The sequence below is a fragment of the Myxocyprinus asiaticus genome, chromosome 50 (assembly GCF_019703515.2).
Source record: "Myxocyprinus asiaticus isolate MX2 ecotype Aquarium Trade chromosome 50, UBuf_Myxa_2, whole genome shotgun sequence".
NCBI classification, from domain to species: Eukaryota; Metazoa; Chordata; class Actinopteri; order Cypriniformes; family Catostomidae; genus Myxocyprinus; species Myxocyprinus asiaticus.
In genome coordinates this window covers 2,511,362-2,527,641 of record NC_059393.1, presented here as the reverse complement: position 1 = coordinate 2,527,641, position 16,280 = coordinate 2,511,362, and the positions used below count along the sequence as shown (strand labels likewise).

At 36.0% G+C, this 16,280-nt stretch overlaps 1 protein-coding gene across 2 annotated transcripts in view; it reads right to left on the bottom strand.

Annotated features, from left to right (window-relative positions):
• Positions 1-4,979: 4,979 nt before the first annotated feature.
• LOC127438680 (potassium voltage-gated channel subfamily H member 1-like) overlaps positions 4,980-16,280 on the bottom strand; it is a 95,899-nt gene continuing 84,598 nt past the window's right edge. Inside the window, exons 11-12 of one of the 2 annotated variants that reach the window (XM_051694429.1) lie at positions 9,465-9,825; positions 4,980-9,368 (exon numbers count right to left, since the gene is read on the bottom strand). In XM_051694429.1, coding sequence (XP_051550389.1) covers positions 9,031-9,368; positions 9,465-9,825 — 699 coding nt within the window. In that variant the 3' untranslated portion in view covers positions 4,980-9,030. Of the gene's footprint in view, positions 9,826-16,280 lie in introns of both variants that reach the window. The other variant, XM_051694428.1, reaches the window with a different exon arrangement.

Genomic DNA, 16,280 nt, shown 5'->3' with positions numbered 1-16,280 from the left:
CTTAGTTTATGCACATTTCTTCTTATCGCATAAAAAAACGTTTCCACCTCAAGCGAGTGTTTAATTTTCGTTGCGCTTCTTGGAGATTTTATTTGCATCATAGTGTTTCCATCCAGCAGTTTTAATACAATATCCCAAAATGTGCATAAAAAAAATGTGGATGGAAACCCAGCTTGTATGATTTTCATAACAGTAACTGTCATCCGATTCCTGAACAAATGACACTTTTGAGCCAGTTCTTTTGAATCTACAGTGTGAAACACAGTGTGACCAGTGTAGTCTGATTCCCGAACAAATGACTCTTATGAACTGGCTCTTTTAAATCTACAGCACGAAACATACAGCATGACCAGTGTAATCTGATTCCTGAACGAATGACTCTTATGAGCCAGTTATGTTTAATCTACAGCGTGAAACAGCACAACCAGTGTAATATGATTCCTGAACGAATTACTCTTATAAATTGGTTCTTTAGAATCTTCAGCGTGAAACCTACAGCACGACCAGTGTAGTCTGATTCCTGTACGAATGACACTTATGAGCTGGTTCTTTTGAATCTACAGCGTGAAATATACAGTGTGACCAGTGTAATCCGATTCCTGAACGAATGACTCTTATGAACTGGTTCTTTTTAATCTACAGAGTGAAACACACAGCACAACCAGTGTAGTCTGATTCCTGAACGAATGACTCTTGTGAACTGGTTCTTTTGAATCTACAGCGTGAAACATACAGTGCGACCAGTGGAATCCGATTCACGAACAATCACTCAGAGCAAGTTACCAACCATTTGTTAAACAAAGGCACACACAGAGTCATTGATTTCTTTAAGTAAAATATAAAAAAGAATCTTTTAAGCAAAATATAATTTTTAATTCCTATCATGTGGTTTTGGGGTAAAATATAACCTGAACATGTTCTTGACAGGTTTCTTTAGATTACTCTGAAGTGCAGTGTCATTTCATCTCTGTGAGGGGCAGTATGGTGCTGCTTGAGGTGTATGTATACACACACACACACACACACACTCTGCAGGGGAGATGCTCATGTGAGAGGAGGTGGAGCACTGGGGAAGCCTGGCACTGCAATGCAGAGGAGGAGACTGCAGGCCCTCACACCAAACTCACTGTGGGATTCCCTCTTCTGAAGACACCAAACCCTCAGTGCATAACATATTACTGACAGCAGAGAGTGGAAGAGATGTACAATTCATGACAAGAGCCACAAAATAGAAGAGACGCAAATAAATGCTTCTCAAATCTTCACAGACATAACACAGAAATCCATGCAGATACTGAATAACTTCTCAATTGCCTCATACCATACGTTCACAGAATCAGTTGAGACCCAACGAGATTCAGTTCTGCTTTTCGGTAATTGCTACCCTCTTCCCTTTTCTCAACTTTCAGTGGTCTCCTTTTCAGAGGTCATATGTGTAATTTTATTTTAATGTTAAAATACTCATATCCCTGTTAAATATGCAGAGTCCACTATAACTAATCAATAATAGGTTGACTTCCTGAAGAGTGTGACTATGTGAGGCTTTCAAAACATTGTTCTGTTTGATTTAGTGGTATGGCAAGCCCTTTCCACATTTAATCATGCACAGGGTATGAAATATGTACAGTATATCTATGTGACAGATCTCTGCTCTCTTCGTGAAGGAGGAAGACAAAACAGCTGTTAGGGGTGATGTCCCACAGGTGTCAATCCTTACCGCTCTTCCTCTCTCGGCCTCGCTCTCCACAGACATCGCTCATATCACCACAATCTATAATGACATTTTCACTTGATATTAGCAATGGAAAAACTACTGGCGAAAATGCTAGTTTTTGATATCAGTAATTAGGTTTTTCAGTAAAAAAATGTGTACTTGTGGGAATACCCATTCTTGATATAAAAAAATTATTTTCAAATGGTGAAAAAGCAATCTATCTGTTTTTTCACTAGTAGAATTTCAGAACGATCTGTCATTCACTCCTGTTCAAAACACAATTACAGATATCTGTACTTCTTACTAGTTAAATGAATCATTTTTGATATTGATAATTTCACTGTTGCTATTGCAAATGTCCTTTCTGATATCAACAATGCAATTACAACTTGTAAATCTAATTACTAGTTGTAATTAGATTTACTAGCAATATCTTTAATTACTTTTCATTTCTTTTATAACTGAAATCCATTTCCAGATATAAAAAATAACCCTAACCCTAACCCTAACCCTAAGCAATTTAAACTAGTGAAAAAATAATTATAGATATCTGTAATTGCATTTTGAACCGGAGTGAATGACAGATCATTGTGAAATTCTACTAGTGACAATGTATAAACAATAAAAATATACAGATATAAACAATTACAGCTTTTACTAGTTTAAATAAAATGTTTGATATCAAGAATAGGTATTTCCATGAGTAATGATGTTAAGACTTATCATTTTTACTAGTGGAAACCTACTGACATCAAAGGTTATTTTCACTAGAAGTAGGCCTAATTGTTGCTGATATGAAGAATTTTAATTTTAATTATTATTATTATTTTTTTTTTTTATATATCTACATTATAATTCATATCCTGTACATGATGAAATGTAGAAAGGGCTTGCCATATTATGGGCCCAACTTATCAACTTCTGGCTCAACCAAAGGTGTGATTTCGGGGCAGGAAACCTGTTTGTCAACATTTATGCAATTCTATTTGGTGACTCTTGAGGCACAATTTAGCTTTACACTACAGCTCCTATATGGACATACAGAAAATGTCTTCAGAAAGTACCACTCTTTCCTTCCCTCCAGAGAGAAGAAGTGAAAACAGGATCTAAAATCGTTAATGTTGTGGCTTGACATTAATATTAGGAACTGTCTGTTCCCTGTTTTTGAATCTTGGGTCGTGCATGTGGTAAAAGTCATTGCAATTGCAAACTTTCCACCGTTACACCCTTTCATTGGCGTTAATTTTAGCATGCTTGTATTTGAAGGCGTGTTCTGTTAATGTTAATCCCCTTTCCATTTAAAAACATTTTTTTTTTTTTAATTGTCCAGTATATTCCTAAGGTCCACTGTGCCACCCAAAGCTAAAATGTTATATTTAACCAAACTATTCTGTCTTTCAGCGAAGGGTTATAGGCTATATTCTTCCGATTAATTTTAAACCATGTGTTATGTTGCAGTCCATATTAAAATACCGATCAACCATTTACAAGCCAATGCCAAATTCAAATTATGTTTGGCAAGTGTAATTTTAGACCCTGTGTACACCTATAGTAGACTTACAAAAATATTGAGAGAAGTTTAATATACATTAGGGTTAGGTTTAGGGCTAGGGAACTTGATGAACAATATACATTGACCAGCCGTCAAAATAAAAGCTCCAGGTGAAGGTGAAGTGCAACAGAAATATATTACTGTTGTTTGAAACAAATTGTTAAAATAATTCTAATACTAATTCAGTATTATATTATATTATAATAATGAACTGAACTGAACAACAATAAATAAGGGGATCCCCAGCTGGACCGTTGCTTGGGGCCTCGGATATTGTAACCCTGCCCCTGCATAACTTGATACTAGCTTGATAATCAAAATCACAACAAAGTCCTAATCACTTATCAAAACTCATCGAATGACCCTTTATGCAAAGAATATCAATTGCAATTTTAGTTGAACTATCCAGGAATTGAATTAAAAGACCTGTAACACAGCTTTAATTGTAGAAAGAGCAGGAGGCAGGTGATTAGCATAAGACATCAACACTCACTTTAATCAAATATCTCAAAATGCTCAGAGGATCAGACGGGCTTTGTGGCCCTAATCAGATTAAGAGAAAATAGACCTCTTTAATTGCAACCATCTGAATTAGTCATGGTTATTATATCAAAACAAACCCACCATGAAATAACCTTATCAAGATCATACAGGCTGAGCTGAGGGTTTACAAGGAAAATACTTCACAGATGCACTGATCTGAAAACGGGTTCAGTGTGGATTTAAAGGTTATTTTATTTGACTGAAACAAGATTAGCATGATTTGTTATCTTTTATGAATTCTAGCTAAAACCCTACATGAAATCCAGCCTTGATAACTTCACACATGTATAGTGTTATACTGTATATAGCTGGGGTTAAAAAACCCACATTTGACATCTGGGATTGCAAATCTAATTTTAAGGTTTTAGGATTTTGAACAATAATAAAAAAAAAAAAAAAAAGATATTATGATGTAAAATGAATGCTAAATATTTCAGATTCTGCAGTATTTCTAAGTCACTAATTAAATAAGGAAATTTGTGACTTTCATTATGTTTTCATGACTAAAGACAAGTTTTGGCATTGTCTAATCAATGTTTTACTCGTCTTCCACTACAATGTGAAGTCTTTTAATTATTTGAAATATATTCATTATAAATATTACATTTATAAGTCTTTAGATCATTATATATAGAATTATCTTTATTTGGGGGCCTATTTTGGCAAATATTTATCTGTGCAATTAATTAATCGGCATATCATGTAATTAATTCAATTAAAATGTTTAATAGATTGACAGCCCTAGTTAAAATATATTTGAATGTTTAAGGTGAAGTTTATGTCTAGGCCCTGTATTTTTTTTAATTATTATTTATTTATTTATTTTTTTGTGCAAGTTTCAATCACTTTTTTGCCATTAAAAGTCCTTAAATATTCCATGTCATCTCTAAATTAATATGAGCTCATAAAAGCTGCATGCATGACAATCATATAAGAATAGTTTTATATGGAGTTGAAATAGTATTAAATGGAGTACAGCATGTCACACTGCAAAACTTAATACTTTAGCTTAAACTACTAAATATCACCAATGTCTACAAGTATATTTTTGTATTTTGTAATTGATGAAAGCTTTATTGAAAAATAAAACATTCATATGATTCCAAAATATAAAATACTTTAATATAAACATTTGACACATTTCAATCAACACTTCATTTTCTTTTACTTTATGTGATGCATTTTTATAGAGATTAATATAGGCAGAACATAATAAAAAAATAACATTAATTACAATTCCTGTAATTTACATATTCATTTTAAGATAAGGAAAATTAGATCAAATCTCTGTATTAAGGCTCATGTATTAATATGAATGATTATACATGAAAGACTTCTGGGCGATGTGAGAATGTTATAAAACAAACATAACTGGACATAAGCAGTGCAAAAGGTTCCACTTTTTTATTAGATGGCCTTAACTACTATGTACTTAATCATTTGATACAATGCACTTATTATGTACATACATGTTTGTTTTTTTGTTTGTTTTGTTTTGTTTTGCATTTAATTACATTTGTAGTTACACTGTTAACTTTACCCCTAACCCTAAACCTAATCCTAAACCAACCCTTACCCCAAAACCTACCCGTACCTCAACCTCAGTAGCAATAAATGTGGAAATTTTGCAGAACAGCTTGTAGTTACACAGTAAATACATTGTCTTGTATGTATTTAATGTTAGACATAGCAGTTAAGGCCACCTAATATAAAGTGTGACCAAAAAACAAAAAAAACAAAAAAACAAATAGTGCACAAATTAAAGGTAAAGATAACAACAACAACAAACAAATGAAAACAGAAAAGGGACATACATAATTATTTCTTTTCACATTGTTTATTTTTGGGTTTGTATATCTATGCTACGTTCACACAAATCTGTCCCAGTACTACAAAGGCTTTCTTTTTATAATATAATCTAGGCAAAGTAACCAAATCATTTTAACTGCACTTATTCTGCAACTTTCAAGAATAATAAAAAAAGAAAAGCTAAATCATTGTCCTTGTGCATATGATGAGATAATAAATGTATGCATAGTAAACTAAGTAAAAACTCAATTTTAACATGTCAAGTTAAATAGGCAGCATGTGGGGAAATTACACATGAAACTTATGCGGCATTAAACATCTTCAAAATACATCAGGTATTTTTTATTTTTTTTTAACCATATCAGTCATTGCACAATTGTAATTTTATTCCCAAAGTGGCTATTCTCCATTCTAGACTCTCCATAATACTTTAATAATAAAGTATTCCATTATACAGTATAATCTAATCTATTAAACATTAAACTTAATATCTTGCAATAAAAATGATCTGAAACGTATATAAACGTAAGACCAACATTATCTCAAGCATTCAAATATTTTGCAATAAAATGTTTCTGCTAATCTTTGTCAGATAAAAATGGGTACAGTACAATCAATCAATTGGTGTCTGATTTTTTTCTGTCATAGTGTATAAACTGATTCATTCTGAATACAGTTTATACTGTATATTGTGTCAAAAAGACAAACACAGTTGTTCAGTACAAATTTTGCAAAACGTTCAAAAGTTTCACACTTCAACGTTTTTGACAAGGTACGGTGTAGCACTTTCCATACCTTCTCTGGAAATTACATTTCCCCCCCCCCCCAAAAAAAAAAAAAAAAAAAAGAAGAAAAAAAAAGAAAAGAAAACAGAATCGGACACTTCATGAAAGCAAATACAGTTTTATAAAAGGGAATACATTTTTGCTGAGAATACTCTAAATCACATGCTAGTTTAACACTAGTACACCTAATTCCATGATTAACTGATTCACAAATAAATCCAGATTATGACATATCCCACATTAATAAACTTTAAAGTTATTCTTATACACCATATAAGTTGTATGCATTATGGTACATTTGTTAAGTATAGTACATCATATACTTTTTGATCTTCTCAAAAAATTACTGCAACATTTAGCATTACAATTTCGCTTAAGTTTCCCTTCAACTCTATGTTGAAGTTCATCAAAAATTAAGTTTTTTTTTTTTTTCTCCCCTTTTCTCCCCAATATGGAATGCCCAATTCCCAGTGCCCTCTAAGTCCTCATGGTGGCGTAGTGACTCACCTCAATCCGGGTGGCGGTGGACGAATCTCAGTTGCCTCCGCATCTGAGACTGTCAATCCGCGCATCTTATCACGTGGCTTGTTGAGTACATTACCGTGGAGACGTAGCACATGTGGAGGCTTCACGCTATTCTCCGCGGCATCCACGCACAACTTACCACGCGCCCCACCGAGAGCGAGAACCACATTATAGCGACCACGAGGAAGTTATCCCATGTGACTCTACCTTCCCTAGCAACCGGGCCAATTTGGTTGCTTAGGAGACCTGGCTGGAGTCGCTCAGCACACCCTGGATTCGAACTTGCAACTTCAGGGGTGGTAGTCAGCGTCTTTATTCACTGAGCTACACAGGCCCCCAAGTTATTAAGTTTTTAATTAAGTTAAGATGTTCATATCCAAAACAGACAGTAGTACCTATTTGTCAGTTGGTGAATTTTTGGTTATTATCTTCTATTGTATACTTTCAACATTATTAAGAGCACAGCATTTTACCACAAAAACTGGCTACATGGTATTATATAGTTAAACAAATAAAAAAGTACCAGAATAACAGTATTTGAAGAAACAAACAAACAAATAAAAACAATCCAACAAAGTCTCAAGACAATTCATAATAATGTTTACCAGATGGTGAAATCGTACGTACAGTATGACTTGGCTCGAATGAAAAGGTACGACTTTTCTTCCCATAGTAATAATTTAAACAACAAACACAATTTCAAAATGATTCAATACAGGAATTGCATTTTTTAGCAATTCTCCTATCAAACACTTTATTTAAAGAAAGGAAATGTCAGTGGACAAATTGTGTCACTCATTCCATATTTATTTATGCAATACAAATGACTGATGTACAGTAAGTCAATAAACGGTAATACGATTCCCTCGTCTTCTTCCAAACCCCAATGTTTTATTTTTTTCCATAGTACACAAGAGATATTCCTATGAAAATCATGGTTTAGGTTTAGGGTTTGGGTTAGGGGTTAAACTTGGGAAAATCTTTATAACAAAATTCATTGGTTCATAAATTTAATTACATGTTTTTGTACAAGCCAACTTGTATGATTTCTTACGATTTCGCCATCTTATACTATTATTAATACTTCTCATGAGACCGTGTTTCAACAGTATGTGCATTTGCAAAGTAGTACTACTGTATTTAACTGACCAAACTGTTCTTTGCAAAATCAAAGGCGATGAATTGTTCATAATGTAAGTTCGTCCTTAGCAAGATTTATTGCCAGATTTGTTGACATTGAAATCTGATATTGAAATCTGACAGTGACAACAGATGTGAGAGAAAAGGTGCAGTCACATTTACCTCTGTGCAGCAAAATTCCACTGGCGAAATGCAGTCATCTCATTGGGAATCCACACAATCAGAAATTTGGTCTGATGGACTTCCAGTGGTGAGGAATTTCACTACAGCGAATTTTGCGGGGGAGGGGGGTTCAAGTTTTGTTCCAGAGTATAAAGTACAGCATAAAAAAGATGCCGCTTGACAAGTAGTTTTTTTTCACAAGCAAAATTTCACTGTGCTACTGTAAATGTGGCCGCACCTAAAGACTGGTGGAAGCTGTACATTTCACAGACACAAATACAGGTTGATTTTGATAACCATACAAAAAGTGTTGACCACTGTACAAGAAGTTCACAGTAATTGGGTTGCAGTTTATTTTACAGTACGTGTACTTTCAATATACTTACAGTGTACTTACCCAAGAAAGTACTGAGTAATATCAGGTAACTACATGTACTTAATATGGGTTAAGGTTAGGGTTGGGGTTAGGTTTAGTAATTACTGTAGTTGTTGTAATTATATGGTAAGTAAATGTAGAACAGCACTGTAAAATAAAGTGCTACCGTTAATTTTTGTTATATTATATATTCCAAGTTCCACATATTTCCTAGCATGACTCTTCATCACGAAGGTCAACAACTCGCCCTTGAAGTAAGATGTGTTGATAAGTAAGATACTAGTTGAGGTCAGTTCGGCTTTTACAGCAACAGGACCAAACAGTGTTTTCTATAGCCAACGTGTCCGATTAAACGCAGTTAGGAGATCATGTAAATTTCTTTTCCTGAATCAGGAGAGTCGGGTCTTGATATGTCAAACAGGTGTCAAGATCCAGAGGACTTTCTTGCTTTGAGAAGTTTGAGCATCTCAGCGAGTTGGTTTTCAAGCACGGACAATCTGCTGTTGAGCGAGTGGATATCTCCCCGCAGTTCTTGCTTTAGTTCTACAAAGCAGGCCTGAAGACACTGTTCTGGAATGGGGCAGAATGCTCGGCTCCCTTCGGGCTGTGTGGGGCTCTGATCCTGAGGGGTTCTAGTTGTACTCTCACCCATATTGTCGAGTCGCAGGTCACTCTTGGTGATGCCACTGTCGCACGAGTCTGTCTTCTTGAGGGACAATTCACCTTGTGACTTAGTCCTGTCTGGGAGCATCTCCATGGACTCTGCTTTGGACACAGAACACCAAGAGAGGTCAGACTTGACTGTGGCGTCTTTAAAGCGACCCCAGCCTTTTTTTTTGGGTGGTTCGGCTGACTTACTTCCTGTATAGTTTTCACTGGGGGCTGTAGGAGTGCAAAGGTTTGCTCGACATGAAGTTCGAGATGATATTGAAGAGGAGGATGAAGAGGCAATCGGTGTGGCTGGACTTTCAGTGACTGTGACGATGCTAGTAGGTACCTTGTGTACCATGGTCTTCTCTGCATGAACAGGATCTCTCTCAACATCATGTTCTCCTTGACTGGCTCTCTCTGCTGCCAGTCGCGCTTCTCTCTGTAGACGAAATCGCTGGAAGAGACGGCGCACAGGGTGGTCTGGGGGAAGACTGAGAGGGGCTTCGTTCTTCCTTCGCAGCATCTCCTCTTCCTCCCGTTTGACATCACTTATTTTACGGAAGATGATCTATGTGGTTCAAACAGAATAACAAAACAAAAAATCTGAACAAGCACAATTTTAAAGAAGCAGTTCACACAACATGAAAATTCTTCTTGAGTTATACATAGGGTTGGGAACTGAGAACCAAGAATCGAGTCATTTCCAAACTTTTAAATACAGCGCAACTAGTGTAAACCAATTCCCAAACTAATGACTCTTATGAGCCTGTTCTTTTTACTTTAAAGTGCCAAGCATACTGCACAACCAATGTAGTCCGATTCCCCAGCGAATGACTCTTGTGAGCCGATTCTTTATACAGTGTGAAACATACAGCTCTTGCTCCCAAACGAATGACTCTTATAAGCCGTCCACTTAAGTGAATCAAATACTTTGTCATGTCCAACTTGAAATGAACAAATAATTCAGAGAAATTAGTGGATGACTGTTGATATGATGTGTTGCTGATACAGATTATGGATTTTGCTGTAATTTGTGGTATTTTATAAAAATAAAAAAAATTAATGAATAAAATATCTTGTTTTAAAAGTCTGAAATTATCATATGAAACATATCAAATTATCTCTTCATTTGGTGGTTTGGTGTCAATGATATTAAATGTTTGATGTCATTTGATACCTGGATATGGTGAACAATTTAGATGAACTATTCCCATACTTTCAGCTGGATTATTTGCAAACTATTGCTTTTTTCCATTACCATTGATAGTAACTGACCCTGGCCCCATTTTTTATTTAACAAGTCCAAAACACCAGAGCTCATGACTTCTGCAGTTAACATTGTAATGCCAAACTCACTAATCTCTTTTTGTGACGGATTGCAGTAGAATCTGATTTACTGAGGGACTGGGGCCATAAATGAACTGCAATCTATCAAACACAGATCCACATGATATGGATCGGAGGATAAGACTAGATGTGGTCTTGTTTTTCTGGAGATGGAATCCATTAAAAACGCCATGCAAACACATCTATCCGGGCTCTTGACCCTCAAGCTTCTTGGATGATGAGGAGCAAGTCACATGACTCATTTTGAGCAAGTGCATCTCCTATAGGCATTAGTCACTTCTATCTTTAGTTTCATGATGCACAAATGCCAAACCTCTCAGAAGTGGCAGTAAAGAGAAAGTGTACTGAATTCATAGAAAAGATCTGTTTTAAACAACAAGTTGATGATGAGCATATTTTGCCAAGCAGGTTATACTGAGCAACAGTCTTGTTAGTCTTGGAACAACACAGGGCAAAGTTTAGGGTTAGGAGTTAGGATTTGGGCTTAAACAACATTCTTATAAACCTACCATTTTCCTCTGATTTTAGTAGTTTATGCTGGGGTTGTAGGATTGGACCCAGGGTCAGAACACGGCTACATTTTAATGGCCTTTAATGGAGAAAGATGCTTTCATTAGGGGCTAACTAAAGTGAACCAGCCAAACATTGACCCCCTTGCTTAGAACTATGTTTGAAATTATGTTGCATGATCAACAAAAGATGTTGATCCAAGAACATGTCTTTGTTGGCAAAATCACAGACATCTTTCACAAACAGGGGAAATGACAAGACTATCTCGGTCTAAATCCAAGACGAATGTTTGATTCTACCAAAGCTGATTTGACCTGAAATGTGCCTAGCTTCTCAACCTGAGGTGTAATTGTATGAGTCAACATGAAAATGGTAGAGTACTGACATATCCTGAAGATATTCCAGACTGTGGTCATCCAAAATGGTGGACAACAGCTTTTCATGCCCTGCGGGAATGATTTCTCTGGGTTTTTGTGCTTAATTATGAATGAACCTAGAGGCTGAATTAAAACAACATCCCCATTTCGCTTCTTTATGTCAGATGGAAGTTAATTTATATTATTTATCAGCACGAGACACACAGCCCAGAGAGACAAGTGGCCGTGGAATAACCTACTCATGACGTAAGGTTCAACAACCCTCACCAACACTGTATGATCAAAGAGAGACTTTAGTAATTGCTTTATACTCAGAGTGGTGTTGATTACTGATTTGATTGATAAAAGGTTAATGAGATGTCCTGGTATAGTAATGATTTCATGATTAATAATCTCTGAAGATAAAAAATTTAGTTAATTTTCACATTTAGGAGAGAAGACTTTTAAGTATGACTGTCGATTTAACAAGTGAATTTAGTACGATTAATTATATAAAACAAAAATGCTTAAAAAAATTTACACAATTGGTGTGTATGTAAATTCCATAATAAAAGCACGGATTTTCCTACCATACGAGCAATTCAAGCTTGTTGTACATCGAGAAGCCTCACAAACAGCGCAGCCACAGAATGAGAACCGCTCACTTAGGAGGAAGCACAACAGATTGGCGAAGCACAACAGGAAACAGAAATCTTGAGACACGATTTTCAAAGTTCCCACTACCTTAAATTTGCACAGCGTTTATGACACTGAATACCAGTCAGACACTCCAAACTCATCCATCTGAGTCTTGCACATGTACATAGAGCGACAATTAAAAATAGTGCAGACGGAACACACAAAATCTTACTGAAAACTGAACACATTGACAAACTCATTGCAAAACAGATTGCTGTCAACTGTAGGCTTGTTCAATGATATGAGAATAAAACAAACAATATATTGAGTTCTTAAGCCACTTTTTACATTGTCTAATCAATGCTTAATTTATCTGCCACAATAAAGCTATTTATTTCAAACAGAATTTTAATCTGTATTATACTGTATATTTACAGTATTATAGGCCCTACATATTATATTTAGAAATATTTAAATTATTATGTATTACTTACATGCATTTTTGGGGCAAATAACAATGCATGCAATTAATTTCATTTAATTCAATTAATTAATTAATCAGCATGTCATGTATTAATTCAATTGAAATTTTAATCTATTGGCAGCGCTACTTTTAAGTAAAACCTGCGGAAATGGAAACATTTTACTCACCTAAGCTGGTTTGCTAGTCTGAGCTGGTCTTCCAAGGCTGGCCTGTTGGCTGGTTTTAGATGAGTTTTGGGCACTTTTCTTTTCAGCAGGTCATGAAAAGAAACTCTCTCAGGCTGGTTTAAGCATTTTTATTTATTTATTTATTTATTTATTTATTTATTTATTTATTTATTATTATTATTACTATTATTATTAGTGAATGCATTGCAATGAGCTCAGTGAATATATCCAAGATGGCAGACTGAGCAAATTATATGTTGATTATAAATATACATATATTTAATTTAATACCAAATAGTATAAAAAATTAAATTAAAATAGACTATTTTACCAAATATTTGTGTGTAAATTTGTTTATTAGTTTCACATTGTTAGCTTAACAATAAGCTAATGCCAAACTCAACTGAAATTAATTATAAAACAGACTATTTCTCCCAATATTTGTGTGTTCTATGAAACTGTATGCTTATTAGAGATTCATGTTGTTTGCTTAGCTTAGATATATGCGTAGGCAAACTCAATCGAAATCAACTGTAAAATAGACTATTTTTTGCCCAATATTTGTGTGTGCTATGTAATTTTATGCTTATTACAGTTTCATGTTTTTAGCTTAACAATATGCTGACAACAATCTCAATTAGAATCAGTAATTAAACTTTGCTCAGTGTTTGTGTGTGCTATGTATTTTTATGCTCTTTAGAGTTTCATATTTTTAGCTTAGCAATACGCTAAAGGTAAACTTATTTGGAATCAATTGTAAAACAGACTATTTTGCCCAATATTTGTGCTTGTTTTGTAATTTTTTTGGTTATTAGAGGGTTAAGTTGTTAGCTTAGTAATATGCTGATGCCAAACTCAATTGGAATCAACTGTTAAAAAAATGATTTTGCCCCATATTTGTGTGTGTAATGTAATTTCTTTTCTTATTACACTCCATCTAAATATCCGTGCTTCCCAAATATATAGTATGCCAAAAACAGTATGCCAATAGAGTAGTATGTCCAAATCCTCAGTATTCATGAAGTAGTAAGCGAGAAGTACTCAGATGACTCGGTGAGATTCTGAAGTGCATATCAACCATAATCCCTCGGGCGCAGAGGCGACATGTTGTTTAAAATGCTGGATTTAATAGAACAGTGGAAAACCGCAAGTAGGATGACTCTTCTCAACTGTAAGTACAACTATACCCTTACAAAAATCGAGAGTTCATGGCAAATTTGCTGCAAACTTCCTGAAAATTCACCACTGATCATTTTCACATGCGAATGAGCTTTGTGGCAAACTTGCAGAAAATTGTCCATTGTTGCCAAAGGTTTGCCACTGGTTCACCACTACCGGTGAAGAGCTGCAAACTTCTGGCAAACATTTGTGGCAAATCACAAGTTCATTTGCGTGTGAAAATAATGAGCGGCAAATTTGCAGCTAGTTTAGATTTTTTTTGTAAGGGTACATACCAAAAAAGTTATTGGTGCTTGTTAAACAAAACCCAAGCGAGGTATTTCGGTTGTTGTTGATACATTGTGTATTATTTGGGTCACAAGTCAACTCCACGTCCCCAGATTAAGCATATCCAAAATCTATTTATACTACTTGCATACATACCTAAAAGATCTGTTTTACCATCCGAGAAGTGCGTCCTTCATCAAATACAGTACATATTGTGACAGTATGTGGCTTCGGATGCAGGGTTAGAGTTTTACATTGTTAGCTTAGCAATATGCTAACACCAAACTCAACTGGAATCCATTGTAAAACAGACTATTTTACCCAGTATTTGTGTGTGTTATGTAATTGCATGCTTATTAAAGTTTCACTTTCTTAACTTAGCAATATGTTAATAACAAACTCAATTGGAATCAATTGTGAGTCAAGTCTCTCATGAGAAGCACTAAAAAACATCTTAAACCAGTCTTAGATGGTATTTGCTGACTGACCAGCTATGACTGTTTTAGGCTAAAAAGTTTTTTCAGTAGGGTACAAACATTGTTTTCTTGACCAAACAGCACGAGATATGTTCATGCATGCGGAAGCTGTCCTTGCGTGTTAATGATGTGCATTAATGAATTCTGTCCATCGACTGACTCAGTGAGGATTTGTTTACTTAAGAGGTCATATGAGTCTACTTCCTCATGAAGCCACTTAGGCGTATTTTGAAGTGTAAGAATAAATGGATTAAATTTTCTGTCGCATTAGACGGATTGCTGTGATACATGTGCTGGTGCAGGATTGGACTGGAGGCAGACATTATTAAGTAGTGTTATTTCTCTTCAATGTCAAAGCTAAATATGATGTGTTTTATGGATTGAAAAGGTCCATAGCTTATTGCCAAAGTAAAGCACAGTGGTCAGTTCTGTCTGAGTGCTTATTTCGGCTTATTTCAACATTTTTGAAAATACTTCCTTTGGTACTTCTGTTGTAATAATGACAAAGCTAGCTTTTATTAAAATAAACTAGAAGTGTCACGGTCTCTGTGAGTCCGCTGGTTTGTTCCAGTTTGTCATTAAATGTTCTCTCTGTTTGGTTCAGGTGTCGCTGGCTCACGTAATCAGCATTGCCATGGAAGCCTTGATTGTTTACATGGTAATAACGCTGATCATTCCAGCTTGCTGAGAGCGAGCGGCACCTAATCGCCATAAGTTCCCTGACTATATTTGCCTCACTCTGTTTTGTGTTCGTCGCTCGATTGTTGTTTGGGTCCTGTTGCTTACCACTTTCTCCCTCTGCCCAAGTATCCCGTTACATGTTCTGTGTATTGGTTACCAGTCTGCGCTGTGTGCACTGGGATTGTGGTTACCATCCTGCCTGTTGCCTCGCCTCCTTTGACGCTTCTCCTGAGTTCTACTTAGCGATACCTCTCTGCACCAAACTGCTCTGCACATGACCACTATGCACACAAGCCTATGAACATACTACTCTCTCTGGATTCCTTGAGGATCTACACTACACGAACACTTCTGCATGCTGCAGTCAGTGCCAGCCCCCCCCCCCCCCATTTGAAGCTTTACTAGCATTGCTGTGTTGTTAAATAATTATTAGATCATTGTCTCCACACTTGGATCTTTTGTCTCATCCTTCCTGACAGAACAATCGAGCCAGAATGGATCCAACGGATCAGACTGGCCTGCGGACAGGGAGCATCTCTTGGTCATCAGCAGGACCAGATCTCCACTTCCAACCGCGCCATTGAAATGGAGGCTTCTCAGCTATCTTAACTCACATCACTGGTTAAATGACTCCCACAACTCTGCCAGCCTCCTGACTCTGACTCCACTGCTGAGGTTTCTTCACCGTCCCTAGCAATTCTTCCTAGCGCTGGACGCTCTGAGCCCTGTGTCAATTCTCCACCTCCATACTCAGGTGAGGCGGGGTCCTGTCGGCAGTGTTCACTCTGTTTCCCGCTGCAGCCCTCAACTTACTCCACGGAGGCAGTTAAGGTCATCTTGGGGAACTGTTGTAAGGGAGAGTCGCCACCCTTGCTGCTCATCGTTCCAGGAGTTTTCAGCTGAGTTTCTTCGAATAT